Genomic DNA, 24,062 nt, shown 5'->3' on the forward strand with positions numbered 1-24,062 from the left:
GTTTGGTCTTGCTAAGTGTAGTTCAATACTCCATTGGTTTGCTTTGAACACTTAGGCCATTAGTTGCATGTTTGGCTTGATTTATTGCTTGGTTTGGCACCATGTTTTAACATGATTTTTAATGCTTATGTTGCATGCTATATGTCCATGATTACCCCATTTCAAATGTGTTTGAGGGTTGTTCAATTTGTGCTTAAGTGTTGGCCCTCAATTATGTGCATGTGTGTATGTATTTGGTCCCCCATATTATAGCATTTTGGCCCTTGTTTTAGGCCTAATTAGAGCTGCCTAAATCATGTATAAGTCCATCTTTGCATCCATTTGCATGGCCCCATGTTTGCTTGTATACTTGCATAAGTTTGTTGCCATGCCATGTTGCATCCTTAGCTTGCATGCTTAGGTTGCATTGCATCTTGCATGCATGCCTTGTTCCTTGACTTGATGATAGGAATTGGGCCTTAGTTTGTTTGATTGGTTTGCATTTCATTTGACATGAAAGTTGCACACTTGGTCACTTGGGCCATCATGCATGGAAATGCGTGATTGGTGGTCCAAGAACCGAGAAATATGTCCCTTTGAGTCATTACAATGATAAGAGACATGGTTGGTGCATATATGCCTTGAATTGTGCTGCCATGCTTTGCCTTGCCCTCTGCTGCTGTCATTTGCAGATTCTGCAGGAACACTCTGCCGACCGGCAGTGTAAAGTGCCAACCGGCAATAATTTATCTGCCGACAGCTTCATTTTGTGCCCGTGGCCATATCACACTGCCGGTGGCAATTCCATGCAGCCAGTGATGTCTCCCAGCATCCAAGGAAGCAGTCCTGAGGTTTTGGCAACCTCCAGAGGAGTGAAGGAAGGAAAACAGAGGCAGCTCACGCATGGCGGCGCATTTCCCGAGGCGATTTACTGTTTTCTTAGTTTAAATTAAATTTGCTTAGTTGATTAGGCAATTTGTAATATTTAATTAGCTTGCGTAGTTAATTAATTTGTAATATTTATTTGGTCCCTCCGAGTGAGGGCAAATCTGTAATAAGTGTGTGTGGGTGGTGTGTATGTCTTCCAATTCCCACTTCTTTCTTCCCTTTTATTTACCTGCTTATGATGGTAGATTAGGGCATCTTTAAAATTAGCATACCTTATGCTATGCATGCGTGCATCCATACATTTGTATTACATACATTAGGCTCGGTACATCACGTTAACTGCATCTGTACTTCGATTCACAAATTGAATATGTGGTAGTTGATCGCATTTCACATGCCATGTTTAGGGTTAGCCGAGCCTGCCTAGATTGCATTTTTGCATGTGATACATTAGACAATTTAACATGAGCTAGGATCATGCATGTTTGCTAATTAGTTTATTGTTTTGGCATGGAGTACGATGTAAGTATTTATGCTTTAGCATCCCGCATGCGTGTGAGTGTTGCCATGACAGTATGCCTGCCATGCGGCTAAGTTCTTATGTGTTAAAATGTTTTAATGCCTGTGGGTGGAGGTTGGATTGTTTGAGTTGGAAAAACTTGTTGAAATCCGTATTTTAGCCTACTTGCGAGTAGCAAATTCCAAAGCGTTTTTTACAAAAAACGGATATGCAATGCCTATTTCCAAATTAGGCAATCTAGTCTATACTTGTTTGCTGCGCGCATAACATAGTAATTCTAGGCTAATAAATGGATTAAATGTTTTCAAAATCGGATATCATGGTTAGTAGAGGTCGGTCTTCGGACCGGGCGAAAGGGGGTGCTCATAGCTGACCTTCCCCGATCGTACCCAAGCTCCCGAGCCGAGACAACTCCGGTGATGACGGACATGTGGCCTTCGGCACCGAGTCAGGGTTTCCTAAATTTCCCCATTAAAAATAATTTAGGTGGCGACTCTGTATCTGGCAAAGCAGTCCATGTTTGGCACTACTTTTTCAAAAATCTGTTTCTCAAAACGATTTGCCAGATTTGGACTCTTTGGTTCAGATTAAGAACCGCGACAACAAAATCGCGAGTCCGAACTGTAGTGGCATAAGGCCCCCCTCCGCGGGCGCGTCTACAAATTGTTAATAAATCTAGTGGTGCACTTTAATTTATAAACCATAACGATATTATGTTATTATTTTTAAATAAAAATGTGGCAATCCGTATATGGGCTTAACCACAAGGGTAAAATAAAATTTGTTCTAAATTTTATAACTTTTATTACCTAGTGTCTCACTGATATAGCATATATTATATAATTATTATGGCCCATATTGCGGAATTTAAAATTTTAATTGCATAACACATCAATTAGTATTAAAAGTTCATAAATACTTTTTTATTTGTATAATATTTCAAAATAATAGCAATAAGAGAGCGAGAGTAATCAAGTCCGTGAGATTTCTACCATTGCAGGTCTCATGAGGATTAAAGTACATGGTCTTGTGCCATATATAAAAAGATTGTTTCTATGTTTTGGAAACATAATGCCCAAGTTACAATATAATATAGAGAAAGTTATTGAAAAATCCACTCTAACAATTGTTTAAGACATCAGGTTCAGTAAATATTTTTTATTAGTGAGATATCTATTATTTATAAAATAGTTTGTTGAGAAGTCTTTTTGTTGGTCTTAAAGAGCATTTTGTTTCCAATTTTATCCCGTAATTTATCTGTTGACTTTTTTTTTTTACTATCTGTTCCGAATTATGTCTACTATCTATTCAAATTTATAGCTATCTATTGAATTTGTTCCCTATCTGTTCAATTTTATGTCTATTTGTTCATTTTTTAACTTTATCTGTTTAATTTTATGATCTTTTTAGTTTACATTTTATTCCTATCTGTTCAATTTTTTTCCTTAATTTTCATATGTTAAAATTATATCTATTCAATTTTTTTTTATTTTTTTATTTTTTCTACCTGTTGAAATACCAAGCCAAACCAAATCATATCTGTTCAAATATTTCTTCTTCTTCTTCTTCTTCTTCTCTCTCTCTCTCATCTATTCAAAAGCATTATTAACAACAAGAATAAATTATTTGCTCATCAATAACAATATCATCATCAAATCTTATTTGTTCAATAACAACAACAATAATCACAATCAACAACAGATAATAAAAAGAAAAAAGAAAAAAAAATTGAACATTTTCATCCATAACTAGATCCAAACTCTCATTGTAAGAGAACACCCACACATTCACATCTCCCCCACATACACACACACACTTCATCAAATCTGAGTGCCTTAACATCCTATCTTGTCTGCTCTCTAAGTTTATCAAACACTTTCGAAACACAACTTCAAGCATTGAACCTGACTACTAAGCATAATAGAACTCTCATGTTCTTTTACTTCGCCATCTCTACTCCTCAAATCATAGGTAAAGGTATAAACATATTAATATATACGTATACGTATGTATATATATGATGAGAGAGAAAGTACCACATTTGAGTTTGAACAGAAGGGTAAGATTGAGATATCAGATCTAACGTGAGGTGAAGATCTCAAATCTGATGCAATCTGAGAAAGCAGGTGGCAACGAGAGGAGACGGTGGTGTTAGAAAGAAAGATCGACTAAGATAAAGAAGAGAGAAGAGAGAAAGAGGAGATATGAGATTTGAGCACTATGGTGATGAGATCGTCGTGATCGAAACACCACGACGGCGACATCGGAGAGAGAGAGAGAATATAGTCAGTTTAGTGGTTGTATCGGCTGCTGAAGAAAACAGAGGAGAGAGGCGTCAGAGGTGGCGATGTTGACGATGGAACCGTTGGAGTGGAGGTTAGAGAGAACATCGAAGGAATAGTGGAACTTCGAAAAGAGTGGACAAGTATAGAGAGAGAGAGGTTTAGGGTTAGGGTTAAGGTTTGGAGATGGAAGAAGAGAGAGAGAATAAAAGAGAGAGAGTGTGTGTGACTGTGAATCTCTTATGTTGAATATTTGAGTACCGTGTATATGATATATATATATATATATATGGATATTTTGGTCATTTTGTCTAAGGTTGTCCTTTTAAACAAAATATTTCTGCAACTGGACATCTGGCCAAACAAAATTAAGATTTGAATTTATGGACCGAGTGCCCTATAATATAAGGGACCACAATGTCAAAACCACCCTTTATCTCATTCCAAGGCAAAGTTAAAAAAATAGAATTAAAATATTTTCATGGATTTTATAAATTTTAATTTTGTTGTGATAGTTCTTATTTTTGTTTTTGTTTTTTGTTTTTTTGTTTGTTGAAATGTTTTGAATAATTTTTAAATTTTGAAATTCTTAAATTATTATAGGCAATCTTAGAATAAAAAATGTGCGTTTAAGTTTCTTGACATAAATTACTTTTCAAATATGAAAATTATCGTGTTAAAATAATAAATATTTAAAAATAGCAAAAAAAAAAAACATAGGGGTGTTCGCGGATCGGTTTTGTGCGGTTTGCGATTCGGTTTTGACCCGCCCGCATCTATGCGGTTTGGAAAAAAGTCAACCCGCAACCGCCCGCAGTGCGGTTTGCGGTTTGTGCGGATAGGGTTTGCAAATGTGCGGGCGGTTGCGGGCGGTTTGCGGTTTACACTTTTTTCTTTAAAAATTAATTTTCGAGTTTTTTTTTCCCAACGAATTTAGGCATCAGATTCATTTTATATATTTGTGATAACAATTTTTTGATGAGTTTACAAATAAAAATTGAATATCAATGCATTAAATGAAAGTACCCAAAACAAAGAGACCCTACACTAGCATTTTTGCCATGAAAAAAATGTATATCAATGCATTAAAGGTTGTACTCAATTAGAATTGCTAGTTCAGTAATCAATAATCAAACTATAAGTTCTATCGACCATTAGAAGAAAAATTTTATTAGGAAAAAGTGGATGAATCACCAATGAAAATCATATAAGAAACCAAGTTTAAGACTTGATAATTCTACGACATTAAGAAAGTTGAGAAATACTTAAAAATAAGGATCCTAGTGTCATAGAGAATATAATGGTGCTCCTGTAAAAGTCACAAAGTTGGTATATATAAAAAAAAAAATAATAATAATAATTAAAGTGCGGGCGGTTTTTGCGGGTTGCGGGTTTAAACTGCGACCCGCCCGCAAATTTGTCATATTTCAAACCGCATCCGCCCGCATTATGTTTGCGAAACCGCCCATTTATATGCGGGTTGGGCGGATTAGGCGGTTTGAGCGGTTCGGATAAACCATTGCTCACATGTTTCTTGAGTAGCTCTACATTTCAACATTAAATAATTTTAATATTTTAAGTTTACCACTCTAATTTTGTTGACGAGTAATTAGGGTATATATGATACACACTAACAAAACACATTGTTAATCACATGAATTCAAACTCGGTTTTTTCTTAAAAGTGTTCATTGGAATTCCACTTGTCATTATGGGTTGTGAATAGTACACATGCAAGTACATATCAATCAATAGCTTAAAGGAAGTCAAACTCAAGATCTCATCAAGAGACATAATAATAGTGTCAATCAAAGGTCGTCAACACACATGGGCTACAACAAATATACTTTAGAGCAATACTACGTACCTCAAATTTGATCTTGGCTCGAATTTTGTTTTGCCAGTCGGTTGTTTGATAAAAAGGGCTGACAGCCGCCGTCGACAAGGTGACAATTGCGGTAGACAAGTGCTTCACCCAGTCGTCCTGGTGGTCATATGGTCGGTCGACTGGTGAACACAAATTCAAGCCATTCGAGGCAGCTCAATTCGAAGCACCAAGGATTTCTCTATACTTTATTTATGGCTTAAAATGGTTACAGCCGTGCTACAGATCTCGAAAGTTAAGGCGCGAATTTGCCTAAAATTGTATATTTTTTTATTTTTTATTTGTTGCTGTGCCGGTTTGGTTTGGGGTTTTTTTTTTTTTTTTTGAAGGGTGGTTATGTGTACCCTAAATCCTAAATCCTAAAACCCCAAACTCTAAACCCTAACCCCTAAATCTTAAAACCTAAATCCTAAACCCTAAACCTCTTAAACCCTAAATCCTAAAACCTTAAACCCTAAACCTTAAAATCCTAAATCCTAAAACCCTAAATCCTAAAACCCTAAATCCTAAACCCTAAACCTCTTAAACCCTAAATCCTAAAACTCTAAACCCTAAACCTCTTAAAACCCAAATCCTAAAACCCTAAACCCTAAACCTAAAAACCCTAAACCTCTTAAACCATAAACCTTAAACCTCTTAACCCCTAAATTGTAAATCCTAAAACCCAAAACCCTAAACCCACTGCTACAAATAATCACCCTTAAAAAATAAAAAAAACCCCAAACCAAACCAACACAACACCAAAAAAAAAATAAAAAATAAAAAGAAAAAGAAAAAATAAAAATTTGAGGTGCATTCGTGGCCTCAAGCATTAATCAAATGGTTAATAGCATATTTAAGAATTTTACTAATAAAATCATCACTTTAACTTTAATCCTTACAAAACAAATTCAAAGTAATCCACTTATTGATGCTCTTGTATTTAACTCCATTCATTCCTGAGAATACATAGTAGAATCACGGGGTAATTTAAATGGTCAGAACTCATGGATCTCAAGTCAACGATTCAACTCTTATTTTTCCCTCCCATAAATCGAAAAAGAAAAATGAGGAGAAGAGAATACATAGTTAAATCAAATAAAATAACAAAGACACTTATTTGTGTCATCCAAAAACCGCATAAACTTTTTTTGGGGGGTAAGAAAATGCATAAACTTCATCTGAATAAGCCTTTTCTTTCATTGCGGTTGATTGATGAAAGTATTGAGAGTATAGCCATGCAAATGAAACCTGCAAATAGAATCCCAGTAGCTATGTAACCTCTGTTAAGGAACGAAATTGTCTTTGATTCTTGCTCATCAAGTCCTTTATAATCATCAAAAATTGGTTGAATAATTCTCTTTAGCTCATGTGTGACAGCAAAGCCAGCTCCAACTCCGGTTGCTAGAAGGAAGCTGATAATCTACCAAATTTTTAAATCAAAATCTCATATTAAATTGATTGGTAATTGTTGGAAAATAATGGTTTTGCGATGACTTTTATGCAATATTAAAGTGGGTGCCAATTATCAAGTGAGGTGGATTAAAGTGGATTTAGATTATTTGTAGTGAAATCTTTACACTACAAAAAGAATAACAAAAAACCATTAAGATTTGGATGAGAACTTGACTCATTAAGTTGGCCTCATGAAAGAGGTGTTGGGAAAGGTGTAAAACCTTCTATCCCACATTGATTATAGAGGAGAGCATTGATGAGTATTTAAATCTCATTTTTTGCCTAAGGGTGTGAGTCTTTTGGGGCATTCAAATTTTTTGAAGGAAGGGAGTTATGGATACTTCAAGGATGGACTTGGGCGGGGTCCAGGTCTGAGTCTGTGGGTCGTGGATATTGGATCTTGGGGCTTGGGGCTTGAGGCTTGCTAAACTGGATTGAGTGTGGGGGTTGGGCCTGGCTCACCCATCTTAATCTTTTTGGGCCAAGCCAGATCTGTGGGCTGCAGAAATATACACACAATACACGTGTATATATAAAATGTGTAACCCATCTACATTCATGATGGATTAATCCATCAGTTTTGCAGGTTAATATAGAATTTATTTCTGCATTTGTGATGGGTCTTGATGGTAGGCGCCTTTTCCTCTCTCTATCCATGTGTACAAAATGAAGCCCTCTTCTTTAATTTTCACCAACAGAAATTTTGTTATCTTTGTGTTCTTACAACGTTCCAGTTTTTTTCCCTTCCTAGTGAGAGAGTGCTACTTAAGTTTTGTTCGCTGAAACTACATAGTTGGTGCTTGACTGTACCTGATCCAACTGTCGTATCTTGGGATATAGACGTCGAACAATCTCCAGCACCCTAATCGGTGAGGCGGCGAATATGTTTTAAGAAACTGTCTAGTGCAGATTTTGGTTTGCTTTCTTTACCATTTTATTGTATTATGTATATTTCTGTACAATATGGTTGCAAACTTCAACATGTTTTCTTATTCTGTAATTTAATTTGATTAATCATGAATCTTTTTATCTTATTTACTTACACAATTTGTACATCAGTAATATCCAAGAATACATTTTTTTACCAGTAGAAATTAGAATGAATCAATAGTTGTTTTTCAAAAAAAGATGCTAGCAAAACTTAAAGATAAATAAATAAGTTCAACAAAGACAAAAATAAAAAAATAAATTTAGAATGTCATAATTTTCACCATACAACTGTACACAACCTTTTTATTTTTATTTTTACTAGTCAAGATTTATAAAACAAGATCAATATTGGATATGAAAATATGTGAAAAAAACAAAATTCTTTACTTTTTCTAGCACAAAATTTACATTTTTAGAAACTATGAAATTTATAATTTCACAATTTTTGTGCATGATAAACTGTGAAATTTCATAGTTTATATTCTGAAATTTAATCGTTTTTAAAATCTGAAATTTCACAATATAGGTATTTGAGAATTCCAAAATTTGCAGTTTTCTCAATTGAAATCCTACCAACTTTCATATTTCCTCAGCTGAGAAACTACCAGCTTTCACAATTTTTGCACAAAAAATGCGAAATTTCATAGTTCCATAAATTTTAAAATATTTTTTAAAAATTGCAAAAAATTTCATCGTTTATATGTATTTGAGAAATTGCAGAATTTCAGGGTCACTAAACAAAAACTATGAAATTTCATAGTTTTGTAAACTATGAAAATTTAAGAAATTGATAAGTTTATTTCTTTTAAAAAAAATTGCAAAAATGTTTTAGCTTCTACTGTGAAATTTTTTAGTTTTATTTTTCAAAATTTTGTATTGAAAATTATTTTATAGATGTTATCATATAGGTTCCAAAGCATAATTTTTAAGAAAAACAAATGTGCAGAGTCAAGTTATGAAATTTAATTTAATTTTTGTTTTTGTTTTTGTTTTTGTTTTTGTTTTTGAAAGCATTAATCTAAATTGTGGCATCTGAATCTCTGATTTTTTTTTTTTAAAAAAAAAAAAGGGGAAAAAAGAAAAAAAACAAAAAACAATTCAAAAGGGATGGAAATCATGTGGCTTTTGAAGATTTTGGATGTGGAAGTGTAAAAGAAAGGAAGATGCTGGTCTCCTGGTGGGAGTTTTAAGAGCAATGATTGTGACTCCAATCCCTATAAGACCTCTACAAATCTGAATTATTTTCACATAACCCCACACATATATGGAGGGCTATGATTACTTTGGAGGTGTGGGAGTCATCCCAAAGGGGGTCTCAAATATTTTTCGATTTTTGATTGGATGGTATTGTTGGGTCTTAGTAGACTCACTTTAAGGCTCATATTAATAATCTCAACCGTTTATTATTCATTAAAAAAATTTAGTTTATCGGAAAATCGTAACCACGTATTCTTATTTATTTTCAAAAAAATAGACAATAAATATAATTTTGAGAATAAGTCATTTATTATTTTTAAAAATAAATGTGATTTAATCATGTAACTACGGTAATGCAATCGACATGATTTTTTATATAAATAATCTTATAAAAGAGGCTTATAAAATGAACGATTAATGGTTCAAATTATCGACATAGGTCCAACAATGGACTCACTAAAACCTAAAATAGTGATCCAGCTAAATAACCTAACTGAAGATAATTTATTCTCTAAGATTGTCTTTGAATTATTAATTTAAATAGAAAACATAAAAACAAATTAGAACCAGACCTTGTCTCCATAAAAGTCAAACTCAGGTAGACAATCCAATCTCTTTTCAGTGCAGACATAATAAATAGCAAATGGTAATTGTAATGTCGTGTAAACAAACCCAATCACTCCAGTTGTTATCACAAACCTGCAATTTTGCAACACAAAAAAGAGATCATCATCACCGCATACAAACAAGTAAAGCAATTATGGGTTATTTTGGAAAGTAAGTTAATTTTTGATTTTTTTTTTGTTTGAAAAAATATATAAAAAATTAGAGAGGTGATATGATTAAAAATAGTTTAAAAGTCAAAAAATAACTTTTAACCTAGTACCCAAAAGAGGTCTATATATTTATTTTAAGGTAAATTACACTGACACCCCTTGAGGTTTCCGTTTAATATAGATTCCCTTTCATATTTGAAAAATTACACTTACTCCCGTATCAGATTAAAATGACATATTTGTCATTTAGCCTTTATACATATAAAATAATATAGATATTTTATTCATGTCATTTCAAGAAAATAACAATCATCTTTTTTTATTTAACTTGCACAAAAAATTAATTTTTTAATTTTTTGTGTTGAATTTTTTTAATATTTTCAACATTTTAAAATTTTTTTTAGATACATCTAATTTAGATATACTTAAGAAGTATAATATTCTGTGTTTTTTTTTTAAATTCACAAAAAAAAAAAAATCAATACATTACCTTATTTTGTTGTATTTAATGGATTTTTTTTTAAAAAAAAATTGTACAAATTTTGTACTTTTTAAATATATCTAGATTGAATTGATCTAATCTAGATATAATGGTGGAAATAAAAATGAAAAATTATATTCATATATAAAAATTTATACAAAAAATATCATGAAAATGTTGTGATAGTGATATTGTTATAAATATAAATCATATTTATGAGTGTTTTATTTTAAAGTGAAAGGTCATCATTCAATTATATTTTAGTGTTTGAAAATTCTATATAAATTTTATATTTGTATATCATCACTCAATAAGAATATATTAATGTAGAATTTAATGATGGAAAGTTGTAGATTGTAATCATGATGATATGAAGAAAAAATAGTAAGAAAAAGGGCAAGATGATCATTTAGAAAATTTTAGGGTATGACATCAGCAATCCAGGGGATAATTTGTAATGAGATTACAAATTTCAGAGAGGAGAACACAATTTTTTATATGTGAGGAGAGATCTGTATTAAATAGAAATCTCAGTGGGTGTCAATGTAATTTACCCTTTATTTTATTTTACTAAGTTTCTCTTTGGTCGAGTTTTGTTTTCTGAGTTGTTTTGAAAAATTAAAAAGCTAGTTTGAAAAAAAAAAAGAAGAAAAAAACACAAAAAAATATGTTTATGAATTTTTAAAAATTATTTCAGTCCAAAAAAATAGAAAGGATATTTGGGGCATAAATTCAATTTTAATACTTTTGAGACAATAGTCTCAAATTCTAATCTTTTAGAACCATAAGAACAATAACGATTTGAAATATCATATCATCCATACTTATCATTTACCTGTCCACAAGACCTATCTATTTGTATTCCCACCACCACCATCAGCCACCATTGGGCTGCCACTTCTAGCGCCGGTGACTGTTTTGGTGATTCCTGGTTGTGGGAAATGAAAAAAAAATTATCGTTCAAAACAATAATTTATTTTTTCCCACCAAACAAATTCATTAATCTTATTTTTTCCACCAAACAAATTCATTAATCTTGCCTTTATAATCGACATTTGCATTCCACATGTGTTCACTAATCAGCTGGTGTGTGGGCTTACATATAATTTCTCATCAAAAATGAAAAACTGATTTAAATTTTTTTTTTTTGGGACAAAAGCTTGGCTTTATTTATAGGAATCGCTATTTTCATTCCATTTTATTTCAAATACATTTTTTTTTTTGTTCTTATTATACATAGTTATATTAATACCTTTGAAATTTTAGTTTTTTGAGGGAGTATATTTTGTATGAAAGGGTATTAATATAACTATGTATATTGGGATAAAAAATAGAGTGTATTTGGAGCAAAGCGAAGTGAGAATAATGACTCCCTTATTTATTTATTAAGTGCTAAAATATATACATTGATGCCTCCTAAACTGCATTATTAGTTAAGTCCATATCAATTATTATTTAATGATTTTAATGAATTTGTGTATTGTGCAGGTTATATGGACCTTTGTAATGAAAAGTATGTTTTTATACTCTTTTTAAGCCCATTCCAACCATAATAGTTATGGGAGTATAAAGGGATAACTTAGCTTCATAAAAAAGGGTCTTATTCTGGAGATATCAAAAGGAGGTACAAAAGGCAAGGGAGAGGAAACCTATGGTTCCAAGGATGGAGTTCTCCATACCTATGGCGTCTTCACCTTCTTTAGGGGCGACTAATCTTCTTCTTAGGGATTGAGATGGAACCCTAGTCAAGTAACTTGTAATTGTGTATTTAAATTATAATTTTTCTTTGAATTTGGACAATCATTGTATGATTATTAAAGATCTTTTGTCCTAGAAATATTTTCATTTGAGTTATGTATTTGATTTCTGTGATTAATAATGCATGATTATACAAATGTTTTGTTTGCTTGTATATACAAATCATGAGACGAGTCATGCGTGGGGGAGACGAGTCGTGTTGTAACCCTAGTTTAATGTGAATAATTCGTGTCGATCGAAGATGATTCGTGTATGTGATTTGATTATATTCATCCTCTTGACGATGATATCGGGACTTGTAGCCATAATACATCAATATTATCCGAATTATTGATTTATTAGAATTTAATATATTAATTACTTGTTATGAGATTAGAGGTGAATTCGAAACCCCAAACTATTTTCTATTTCAATTCTACCTCAATCTTTCTTTTTGTTTAATAATTTTTTTTAGTTAATTTTATATTAAAATCAAAATATTCACCTGATTTTCGAATTAATTAAAAATTGATTTTCTAATATTTAAACAACTTAGTCTTTTAGCCCTGGTGGATCGATACCCGAACTAAACCACTATTCTATTGAATTAAGGTCTTAATAAGGATTTATTTTTGGTGTGAAAAATGATCAACCATTTATCTTTATTTTTTTTTGTGCTCATTAAAGTTGAAAAATGAAGGGTAAATTACACTGACACCCCTGAGGTTTCTGTTTAATACAGATTCCCTCTTCACATTTGAAAAATTACATTCTCCTTCCCGAGATTTGTAATCTCATTACAAATTGCCCCTTAGATTTCTAATGTCATGTCCTAAAATTTTATAAATGACCATCTTGTCATTTTTCTTATCATTTATCATTCTTATCATCATGATTACATTCTACAACTTTTTATTATTAAATTCTACCTGAACATATTCTTATTGAGTGATGATATACAAACATAAATTTTATATACAATTTTCAAATATAATGATATAGTTTAATGGTGACCTTTCACTTTAAAATAAAATACCCATAAACATGATCTGCATTTACAACAATATCACTATCTCAACATTTTTATGATTTTTTTGTATAAATTTTTATATATGAACATAACTTTTCATTTTTATTTCCACCATTATATCTAGATTAGATCAATTTAATCTAGATAAATTTAAAAAGTATAAAATTTGTATTAAAAACTTAAAAAAAACTTCAAAAAAATCATTGAATACAACAAAAATAAGATAATGTATTGAATTTTTATATTTTTGTATTTTTTTTTTTGGTATTTGGTGAATTTCAAAAGAAAAAAGAAAAAATATTATACTTCTTAAATATATCTAGATTAGGTATATCTAAAAAATAAAAATAAAAATTGTTTAAAATATTAAAAAAATAAAGTAAAAATAAAAATAAAAAAAATGAAAAATAAAAAATCACAATTTTTAGTGTGAGTTAAACTAAAGAAGATGATTGTTATTTTTTTTGAATGACATGAACAAAATATCTGTATTATTTTATATCTCTAAAGGTTAATGAGTAAATATGCCATTTTAATCTGACAATCGAATAAGTGTAATTTTTCAAATGTAAAAAGAAATCTACATTACATAAAAACCTCAAAAAGTGCGAGTGTAATTTACCCAAAAATGAAAAAGTAAGTTATATGATGCCAATACATTGTTTCAAGCTATATTATTTATATCTTATATTCGATTATAAAGTTGGTGAAAGTGTCATTTGTTACACAAAGTACCATCTTTTAAAGATAAATACATACAGTTTGGAGTGGAAATTATGAGTAAAATACCTGTAAGCAATGATATCTTTGAAAGAAGTTTTAGAGCCATCACTGAGTTTGAAATTGTCTGTAGCCATAACCACTACAGAAGCAGCTAGAATGATGAGGGTGAATATCCTCAACACTAGGGTTGAGTTTGCTATGCTTTTCTTTGAATTTGCCATCTTTGCATATCCCCTAAACTCTGTTTGGATTACTTACACACCCTCTCTCTCTCTATGCTTATGCTCATTGATGATCAAAGAAGAGTCATTCATTTATAGGGAAAACAAACAGCAACCTACTCTCTCTCTCTCTCTCTCTCTCTCTCTCTCTCTCTCTCTCTCTCTCTCTCGTTAATGTCAAGAGTTTTTTTGGCTGCATGAATCCTAGGCAGGAATGAAATTAGAAAAAGACTACCAGAGGCCATATCCCTCTATTTCTATGAAAAATTCTATTTACTATTAACACTTTTAAAATATTCATCTTATTTTATAAATAAAATAGTTCTTCAGTATAAAAGATATATATCACATTCTTTTATCATCTTAAAGTCTCTTTTTGTTTTGCACCAAAAAAATAATTTATCCTATTAGATATTACTTCTATAGTGTTTGATTTTTTTTGTGTGTATATATAATTTATATATCATATTATATATACATGTGTGTTTATATATATGGTGAATTTTTTTTATTTGTCTTTAGTATCTCCGGTGATGAAATCCTGATTTCATCCTTGATCTTAGGTGGTTGTGTTCACATAAATATTGAGTTATAACCATTAAATTAATGAAAAATTGAATATTGTTGCGGTGGGGATTACATGATTAAATTAGTAGGAGATAATAATTTCATCTAATTCTAATTTTTTATTGATTGGTGATACAATGTGAGATGGTGTTACTAATGTATAATGGGTGCAGATTCTCTTAGTACAACAAATAAGAGTTTTAGAGATCAAATATTTTGATCTCTAAAAGTGAAAATTTTGTTACAGAAGACATTTAGAGATCAATTTCTATCATCGTAAGGATAATCGCTAAAAGGTCGTCACATTGTTTAAAGCTATATTTATTTATTTATATTTTATAATTGGCACCAAAGTAGGTGAAAGAGAATAATATTTTTTTCATTGTATAAATAAACAACACAAAAAAAAAAAATTCAAATATCATATAAACAATCTTTAATAGGATGAAAAAAATTTCTATAGAAATAAAAAGAAATTTTTTGGTAAAAGAATGAAATATATATCTTTTATACCAATAGGTCATTTTATTTATAAAGTAAGATATATATATATATATATATTTAGAAATGCTATGGAAAACATATGTAGCATTTGGTACAGTTTTTTAAATATGATTTGAGAATAAAGTTATATTTTGAATTTGTGAGTTTTGGAATTATGAATTGAGCGGGAAATTTTTGATGTAAAATATGATATTTGATACAAAAATTTACAACTCATAATCAAACACACAACTCAAAAATCTATTAAAAGCTCATAATTTTTTTTTAAAAAATTTCAAAAATATTATTTTATTAAAAATATAAAAAAGTGCCAATTGAAAAAAAAATAAAAAATTGCCATGTTCCGATTGATAGGTCGGATGACCGATTAAGCCAAATTTCAAAAAATAAAATAAAATAAAATTTCGCCTGACAGAGTTTTCTTTTTGTTGTGGAAATATAATTTGAAAGATGTATTTAAACATGACATTAGAATGTGGGGGTGAAATTATAGTTTGAAAATCTATCCAAATACAATTTTTCACAAAAACAAGAAAGTTATGACACCTCATAATCTTTTGCTAGTTCCATTTCTAAATCTGAATAACAAAAAGTGCAATTAAATAGTAATAGAGATATTTTTAAATTCTATTTTTTAATTATCAACTTTCAATTTAATTAAGGTTGTTCCAAAAAATTTATTGTGAGTGTCATTGCCGGTGATAATATAAAGAGTTAATTATTTAAAAGTCTTATTTATAAATATTGTGGTAACTCAGGTCTTATCTAATATTTTTTGAACTAATAAGTCTTATTCAGTAAAACTGAGAATATTATTGGTTTTTTTTTCTAATTTTTAAAACTAAAAATATTATCAATTTTACATAATAATGTTCCCGATAATTATTTCACTAATTGATAAAAAAAACAGAGTATGAGATTAAACGTTTTCACACTTCTCCTTATTGGTTTGATTTAACTATCTAATAAAACTACGAACATTATCAGTTTTTGCATTTTTAATTTTTTTTTTCAGTTTTGCACATCAATGTTCCATCATCATGCTCCTTTATAAACACAAAATTTTTAGTTTTGTACAAAAAAATAATTCAAACTTTTTAATTTTTTCAAAAAAAAAAACTTTCTTTTTCTTTTTGCTCATAATTTTTTTTTTAGTTTTTTCAATTTGAAGTTAATATTTTAAAATTTTAAAAATCAAAATAAATGTCAAATCATTATGTTTCTTTATAAATAATTATAAATGATGAACAATCGTTGTTTGAAAGCAATTCCGACTATTAAAAATTTAATAGGACTTGAAAGTCTAAAAAATCTTATTTAGAACTTAATGGAGTAAAGTTCATAAATTAAGACTTATGTGTATAAAATATTAATATGTCTGTGATATATTTTTATACAAAAATGATTGGGAGCTCTAATAAAAGAGCTCTAATAAGAGTGGATCTTACTGTGATGTGATGTTTTGATCTTGTGTTTTTTATTTTTTTATTGTCTGCCACATCATTAAAGCTCAATTAGAGTTCTAAAATTAGAGGAATGTATCATTGCTCATTTATATAGATATAATATTATGAATTGTGTATGGGGGCTTAGGAGAAAACAAGAAGCAGTCTAAGCAGGCGGACGAGAATGTCAAAGCAAAAACGAGTAAGCAAGCAAGAAGATGATAGCAATGCAAAAGGGGCTGAGAGAGACAGAGAGAGAGAGAGAACCACTGGGTTCATCCTTGCCAAATCGATCACTCCGGTGGCTTGGAGATTGAATTTTTTTTATTAAATTTTTATATATTTTTTTTTATTAAAAAACGTATAAGAAAATAGAGAGAAATTAACTTTTTTTTTTTTTTTTTAAACTAGTTTTTAACTTTTTGACTATTTTATTGAGTTGCCAGGCCTTAGGATAAGACTATGACAGTATTATTTTCAAGATAAAATATACACTATGTTAAAACTTTCTGGTAATATTATGGTATACATCTTTTTATGCAAGTTATAACATTTATAGGGTTGATTGTCATAGATGTCATAACTCGATCTTATGAGAGTTATTTTTAAAAAAAAATGAGTTATTACCAAACACTGATATAATTAAAGAATTTTTAAATAATAAATAATGTTATAATTAATATCACAATGAGCCTTTACTAATACTTTAATAAATCATAATTAAATATTACAAATGTCGTAATTAGAGATGCATATAATATTCACCCCAATGGAATTTTCCTAAAACAAAAGTAAATGTCATCTTAAATAAGTTCACATTGCATGAATCCAAACTTAAAAGGGTGTTTTGAAAAATGACTATTTTATTTGGTTTTTTAATTTTTTATGAAAAAACATTAAAAAAAATATGACAAGAAGAATTAACCTTTTAATAATGAATTCTTAATTTTTGTAAAAAGTAGTTTCCAAAACAGGTTAATCTTTTGAAGTGTGAATGCCATCTGTGAATTGTGATTACGAGCTGTGGTCTAGTATGTTAATATAAATTTCAGAACATAAATCTTACGCTTTGGATCATTTACCATGTGTATTATCAAGAAATCAAGACAAAATGACATACCTGAATCAATTGATGAACGGTTAAACGGAAGCGTGATTATCAATGAACTCTTTGTTATTGATTATGTTATTGCCTTCTAATCCTTTCCCCTTTGGTGCCTTATGTTTCTCCTTGAGAGGATTTAGGAAAAAAATGGCAGTGTTCTTATTTTCCACTTGGGAAGGAATAGGGACCATAACCTTTTAAAGGTTGTAATTGGTTTTCAAAACTGAAAGGTTGTGGAAGTTCAAAAGGAATGAAAACCAACTTTAACCATTATTGGTTTTAATTTCTATTTATTGGTTTTCAAAACTGAAAGGTTGTGGAAGTTCAAAAGGAATGAAAACCAACTTTAACCAATATGTTTTAATTTCTATTTCTGCCCCTCATAGAAATAGAAATTATACAACTAGTATCTACACATTAGGTCCATAACACATATACCCTTAAGCCTATTAACTAAATTGAATCACTTAAATTGTAGGCTTCTTATAAATGATAACACCATATTTAATTATGTGGTCCTATTGAGACATTATCTAACAATCTCCCACTGGACCACATATGTATCCTGAAAAATGTGCTTAACTTTAGTGAGCTCAGAAATTTGTTATCATAACTTAAGGTATCCAAACAATCTTGTCCATTAACTATATTAATATAGGATCAAAGCGGTCTTCGTTACATCAATCGTAACTCGACCCACCAATGGTCACGTATGCTAATACAGCTAAATGACATAGATCAATCATGGATGCGTAGCATGGAAATTACATGTGATGTGATCCATACATGCCTATTTCCAATTGGTCCTACTTAACTTTATTGAGATCAATATTTCACAATACGTAACAGAGCGTAATAAACTGAATATTTCATTTCTGCAGAAATTAATCTAATTACATAGATAAAACTCAAGGCTGACATAAAGCAGTAATATAAATACAAACTCCCACTAAACCAGAATGTTCTCAAATAGAACAACACCCATCTGAGCAGTGTGCTCATGAAAGACTTTGGGTGGTAGTTCCTTCGTAAGTGGATCCGCTATCATGGAGTTTGTCCCAATGTGCTCTATGGAAATCTGTCCACTCTGCACTCTTTTTTTTACAACTAGGAACTTGATATCAATATGCTTTGATTTTGTCGAGCTCCTGTTGTTATTGGAATATAAAACTGCAGACTTATTGTCACAATATAACTTAAGTGGTCTTGCAGTGCCTTCCAAAATACGCAACCCAGTGACAAAATTCCGCAGCCATATCCCTTGGTTTGATGCCTCATAACATTCTACAAATTCTGGATTTCCTACTGTCTTGGCATCCAGCAAAATCGGAGTCGGAATATCTAATGACCTCTAACTTATCCGATCTCACACTTATGCTCACATTAAGTTACCAAACAGATAATCTCTAAATAAATTAATTTAATGACAACATCTCAAGATACCTAGCACAACATTAATACCAAGCCTTTGGGTAGTGATATTAACTGTAAGTGGTATTCTTGTTGTAATGATCAAACATTGACAATAAGTTATGTCAAATAACAAATCTATCTTTTGATGGATTTATTATTCACATTAGGTTTTCTTGACAATTGGCACATGTTTATCACCACAAAATGTGTGTGTAATTCTGCCAAGTCTTAATCATGTCTTTGGACCGATAAATACTTGCATGAGATACACATACATGAACTTCAAAACATTCCATATAAAACAATCTAGACAAGAGAGATCACTTTTGTGACATCTTGTTTGAATTGACATATATTGAGAATGTTAGAAAATTAAATTTCTGTAGACGTTGTATGAAATTACATTAAATTTAAAGATTTCTAAATTTGTGACCCCGTATATGTTATATAATCTGCAGCAATTTCAATTATATATATACATATATAAACAGAATTGACGGGTCCAAAAACAAATAGTTTTTTTTTTTATGATGTTCAAAATTAAACCGATCAAATCGCAAGATATATCTATATATATATAAATACATGATGTTCATCCATTTGAGAGAAAAAAAAAAAAAAACTGCCCACCGAATCATTTTACAATTCTAGAAAACAGATTGCCATTTTCACAGAACAAAACAGGAAAAAACAGAATTTACATCTATAAGAAAATTCAGAATCTGATTCCAGGAAACTAAATAGAATGAATAAAGCATATCAATTCTGATAAGACACATGATATGCATGCTATGATACCAATTGTTAACATAAATTTCAGAACATAAACCTTACACTTTGGATCATTTACCATGTGTATTATCAAGAAATCAAGACAAAATGACATACCTGAATCAATTGATGAACGGTTAAACGGAAGCGTGATTATCAATGAACTCTTTGTTATTGATTATGTTATTGCCTTCTAATCCTTTCCCCTTTGGTGCCTTATGTTTTTCTTTGAGAGGATTTCGGAAAAAAATGGCAGTGTTCTTATTTTCCACTTGGGAAGGAATAGGGACCATAACCTTTTAAAGGTTGTAATTGGTTTTCAAAACTGAAAGGTTGTGGAAGTTCAAAAGGAATGAAAACCAACTTTAACCATTATTGGTTTTAATTTCTATTTATTGGTTTTCAAAACTGAAAGGTTGTGGAAGTTCAAAAGGAATGAAAACCAACTTTAACCAATATGTTTTAATTTCTATTTCTGCCCCTCATAGAAATAGAAATTATACAACTAGTATCTACACATTAGGTCCATAACACATATACCCTTAAGCCTATTAACTAAATTGAATAACTTAAATTGTAGGCTTCTTATAAATGATAACACCACATTTAATTATGTGGTCCCATTGAGACATTATCTAACATAGTATGCATTAGAGAGTAATTTTATAAATACGTATTGCTTATAGGGTAATTTTATTATTAGTCCATAGCGTTTGAATGTGCAAGCTATATATCATATGTACTTATGTAAATTCTTATAAATATATGTAAGTTATCTCACAAAATCGTATAAATTCTTATAAATATACGTATCTTAACCGATAAAAAAAAAATCGTGTAAATTTTTACAAATATACGTAAATTAATCTACAAAAATTTAAGAAAAATCACAACTAATAGATATTTATAAGAATTTATACAGATACATATAGTGTGCATTTGTATACTTAAAAATTGCCCATACAATTATAGACATGGTTGGTAACTTGGTAGAATAGGGATTTATCATAGCTGTGGTGTTGTGGCATGTGTTACAATAGATTTAAGGGAAAGTTATAAAAAAAATCTCAAAGTTTGAGTCGTATAATAAAATAAATTTTTATTTTTAATTTTGTTAATTTAAATTTTTAATTTTTAATTTATTTTTAATTTAAAATATATTTTTGTTTAGTTTAATAACTAAAATACTCTTTTTCTGTTGGTTGTATTTAATGAAAACAGGCGAATCATTTAAATTGAAAATAAATCAAAATATTATGATTTAAATTGATAAAATTGAAAAGTCACGATTTATTTTGTTATAAGGCTAAAACTTTAAGATTTTTTTTTTTGTAATTGTCCCTAAATTTAATGTATTTATCTCTTCGGGTTTAAAGTGCAATTACACTTATATATTGGTATTAATTGAAATTAATTAGTAGTGATTATCTTTACATGAAAGAATAAATTATCTTTATATATTGGCAACGTCTAATTGTTGCTCTAGGGGGTGAAAAGTGTAATTAATCCTAGAATCATCGAGGTGATTTCAGTTGATCAAAACTCGTACATCACATTTAGAAAATCAGCAATTGGACTCTCATTTTCCCCTCTAATGTACCAGAAAAAGAAAGAAAAAGAGAAAATACAAAGTTGAATTAAGTTCAATAACAAAGAAATTGAACACAAGTAACATAAGACATTTATGACTTATTTGTGTAACCCAAAAACCTCATAAACTCTTTTTTTGGGTTAAGTAAATGTATAAACTTCATCCAAAGAAGAAGCTTTTTCTTTAATTATGACTGATTGATGAAAGTATTGAGATATAGCCACAAAAATAAAACCCATAAATAGAATTCCAGTAGCAATGTATCCTCTATTAAGAAATAAAATTGACTGAGATTTTGCTTCATCAAGTCTTGTAATGCCCAATTGAAGGGACTGAATATGAAATGGGTCGGATCCAAGCCTTGGGCCAGCCCAATCTAATAAAACCCAAGTTCAAATGGATTAGATGAATATATGGGCAAGCCAATTGAGCCCAACTCCATGATCAACAGTCTACCCAAGTCCTCAAGCACTTGGACCCAACCCGCAGTGAAAAGGCTAGTCCAGCTGCGACGCTGGGCTAGGCCGAGCTGAAGGATCGAACCTTTGGGCCGAACAGATGTGGGCCGAGCCCACACTAAGATATCCGAATAGACCAGCCCTTCCCAACGGAAGCTTTGAATAAGGCCGAGCCGAGGTACTGAGATACCGAGCAGAGGGAATCTCACAAGAAAACGTGAAAGTTGTGAACGTGTGCATGTGCAAGTTGCTACCTCAGCTGGTCCCTTACACCCAGAATCACGGAAGTTGTTGAACCAAAAGAATGTGGTTTGTTATCAGCATGACTACAATGAGTATATGCATTCAATGACAACTACCAGGTGGTCCCTCACCTTGACCAATGCTAAAAAGACACCTGGCAGCATCCAAGCTCCATGAACCCATCTTGAGAAGCAAGCAAGGAACCCTATATATACTACATGAACTTCACATTGAAGGTAACTGAACTATTCCGAGCAAAATCACACTCAGAGATAGACTCAACTCTATATACACTTCTTCTCTAATCACTAATTTCCACACCGGAGGGGTTATTCGGCCAACCTCGGCTGGGCAGCTCTAACGGTACTTCTTGTGGCAGGAACCTCAGTCCCTGGATAGTCCAACCGAGTGTGGGGCCCCGATCCACTTTCATGTAGTGCGGAATCCAGTACGCACAATTGGTGCAGTGAGCGTGGATCACTTCATCTCTAAGCTCTGCACTCAGTTCCAGCGATGGGGATTGAGGACGTTCCGCCTTCAACACATACTCCACAGACGGAGAAGACGAAGGACAAAGGTTTGGCACTCCTAACAGTTCTGGAAGAACAAACTGGAAACAACAACCGGACTCCTAAATCCGTTGAGCATCGATTACCCTTCGCTGAAGGTTCTTCTCATCACTTCTTCTGGAAAAGAACTATAAAGATCGAATCATAGACTCCATGGGGATGGAGATACAGGAGCTGAAAGCCCAACTTAAAAGGGTGCTGGGTGATCCGATGGAAAAAAGGACGGAAGCAGAACCCTCTCGTCTGCCACGAAAGAGCTTATCCAGAGAGCCACCAGTGAAAAAATTCTCCAGAAATGAGTCTGGGCAACGAAGCCAGCCTATCCCGGTATAGAGTGAAGCGGCAAGCAGCCACACCCGTGGGTCACGCCGAAGAAGGGCTAAGAGGGAGAAGACAGTCAGTCAGCAAACTGAGTACCCCCCACAAGCCCTTCGTACTTGGTTGATCGGCAACAAGCAGAACGAACAACATCGGGATCACCTGGACCGTACTATTCACCAGAGAGAACACCGAGCGCTGGATAGGCTCGTCTCCTCACCATTCTCCCCGAAAATTGAAGCCATGAGGCTTCCAAAGAAATTCACCCCACCAAAGTTCACTTCATACGATGGAAAGTCGGACCCGCTGACGCATATTAGCTATTACAGACAAATGATGTCTCTATGGAACCAAGATGAGGCACTGATGTGCAAAATCTTCCCATCTAGCTTGGGAGAGACCGGACTTCGATGGTTCGATCGACTCCCCGCTGGATCGATTCGTGGCTGGAAGCAACTCTTCGAAGAGTTCCTAGCCAGGTTCGTCTCCAACACTAAGATTCTGAAAGAGCCGGATACACCGTTCAGCCTTCGAAAGAAGCAGGAAGATACGCTGCGCAATTATGCTAGGAGGTACTGGGAAGAATACAACGATCTGGAGGAAAATGTGTGTAGTGAACAGATGGCCATTTTGTCTTTCAAACATGGCCTGCGCCCGGAAAGTAAGTTGAGGAAATCACTTACCAAGCGCCCGGCCACAGCATTAAAAGACTTGCGTGCCAGGATCGAGTAGTACGCTCGCCTCGAAGACGATCAGATCCCCATTGAGGTAGCGTCAGCAGAACAAACAGCTCGGCACAAGAAGAGAACAGATCGAGGAGAACACAGAGGGATCGCAGTGAATGAAGTGGATAAGTCCAAATCCCACGAAGCCGTCGTGACTGTGTTCAAAGAGCCAATCTATCGAATTTTGAAAAAGATCAAGAGAGAGGCCTTCTTTGTTTGGCTACCGAAAATGTTGGGAGATTCGGCTCGGCACAATCAGAAGCTCAGATGC

The 24,062-nt window shown here is 31.8% G+C and overlaps 2 protein-coding genes across 2 annotated transcripts; one reads left to right on the forward strand and one right to left on the reverse strand.

Moving 5' to 3' along the window:
• Positions 1–6,709: 6,709 nt before the first annotated feature.
• On the reverse strand, positions 6,710–14,082 carry LOC114309192 (CASP-like protein 4D1). The gene is made up of 3 exons (XM_028254884.2): positions 13,928–14,082; positions 9,687–9,813; positions 6,710–6,955 (listed from the first exon to the last, which is right to left on the reverse strand). The coding sequence occupies exons 1-3, from the start codon at positions 14,080–14,082 to the stop codon at positions 6,710–6,712; spliced, it is 528 nt and encodes a 175-aa protein (XP_028110685.2).
• A 9,227-nt stretch (positions 14,083–23,309) lies between these two features.
• On the forward strand, positions 23,310–23,798 carry LOC145813290 (uncharacterized). The gene has a single exon (XM_082908581.1). It carries the CDS (start codon positions 23,310–23,312, stop codon positions 23,796–23,798), a length of 489 nt encoding a protein of 162 aa, XP_082764707.1.
• The last annotated feature ends 264 nt before the right edge of the window (positions 23,799–24,062 follow it).

This window comes from Camellia sinensis, chromosome 15 (genome assembly GCF_055761805.1).
Source record: "Camellia sinensis isolate YWXY chromosome 15, ASM5576180v1, whole genome shotgun sequence".
Classification (NCBI taxonomy): Eukaryota; Viridiplantae; Streptophyta; class Magnoliopsida; order Ericales; family Theaceae; genus Camellia; species Camellia sinensis.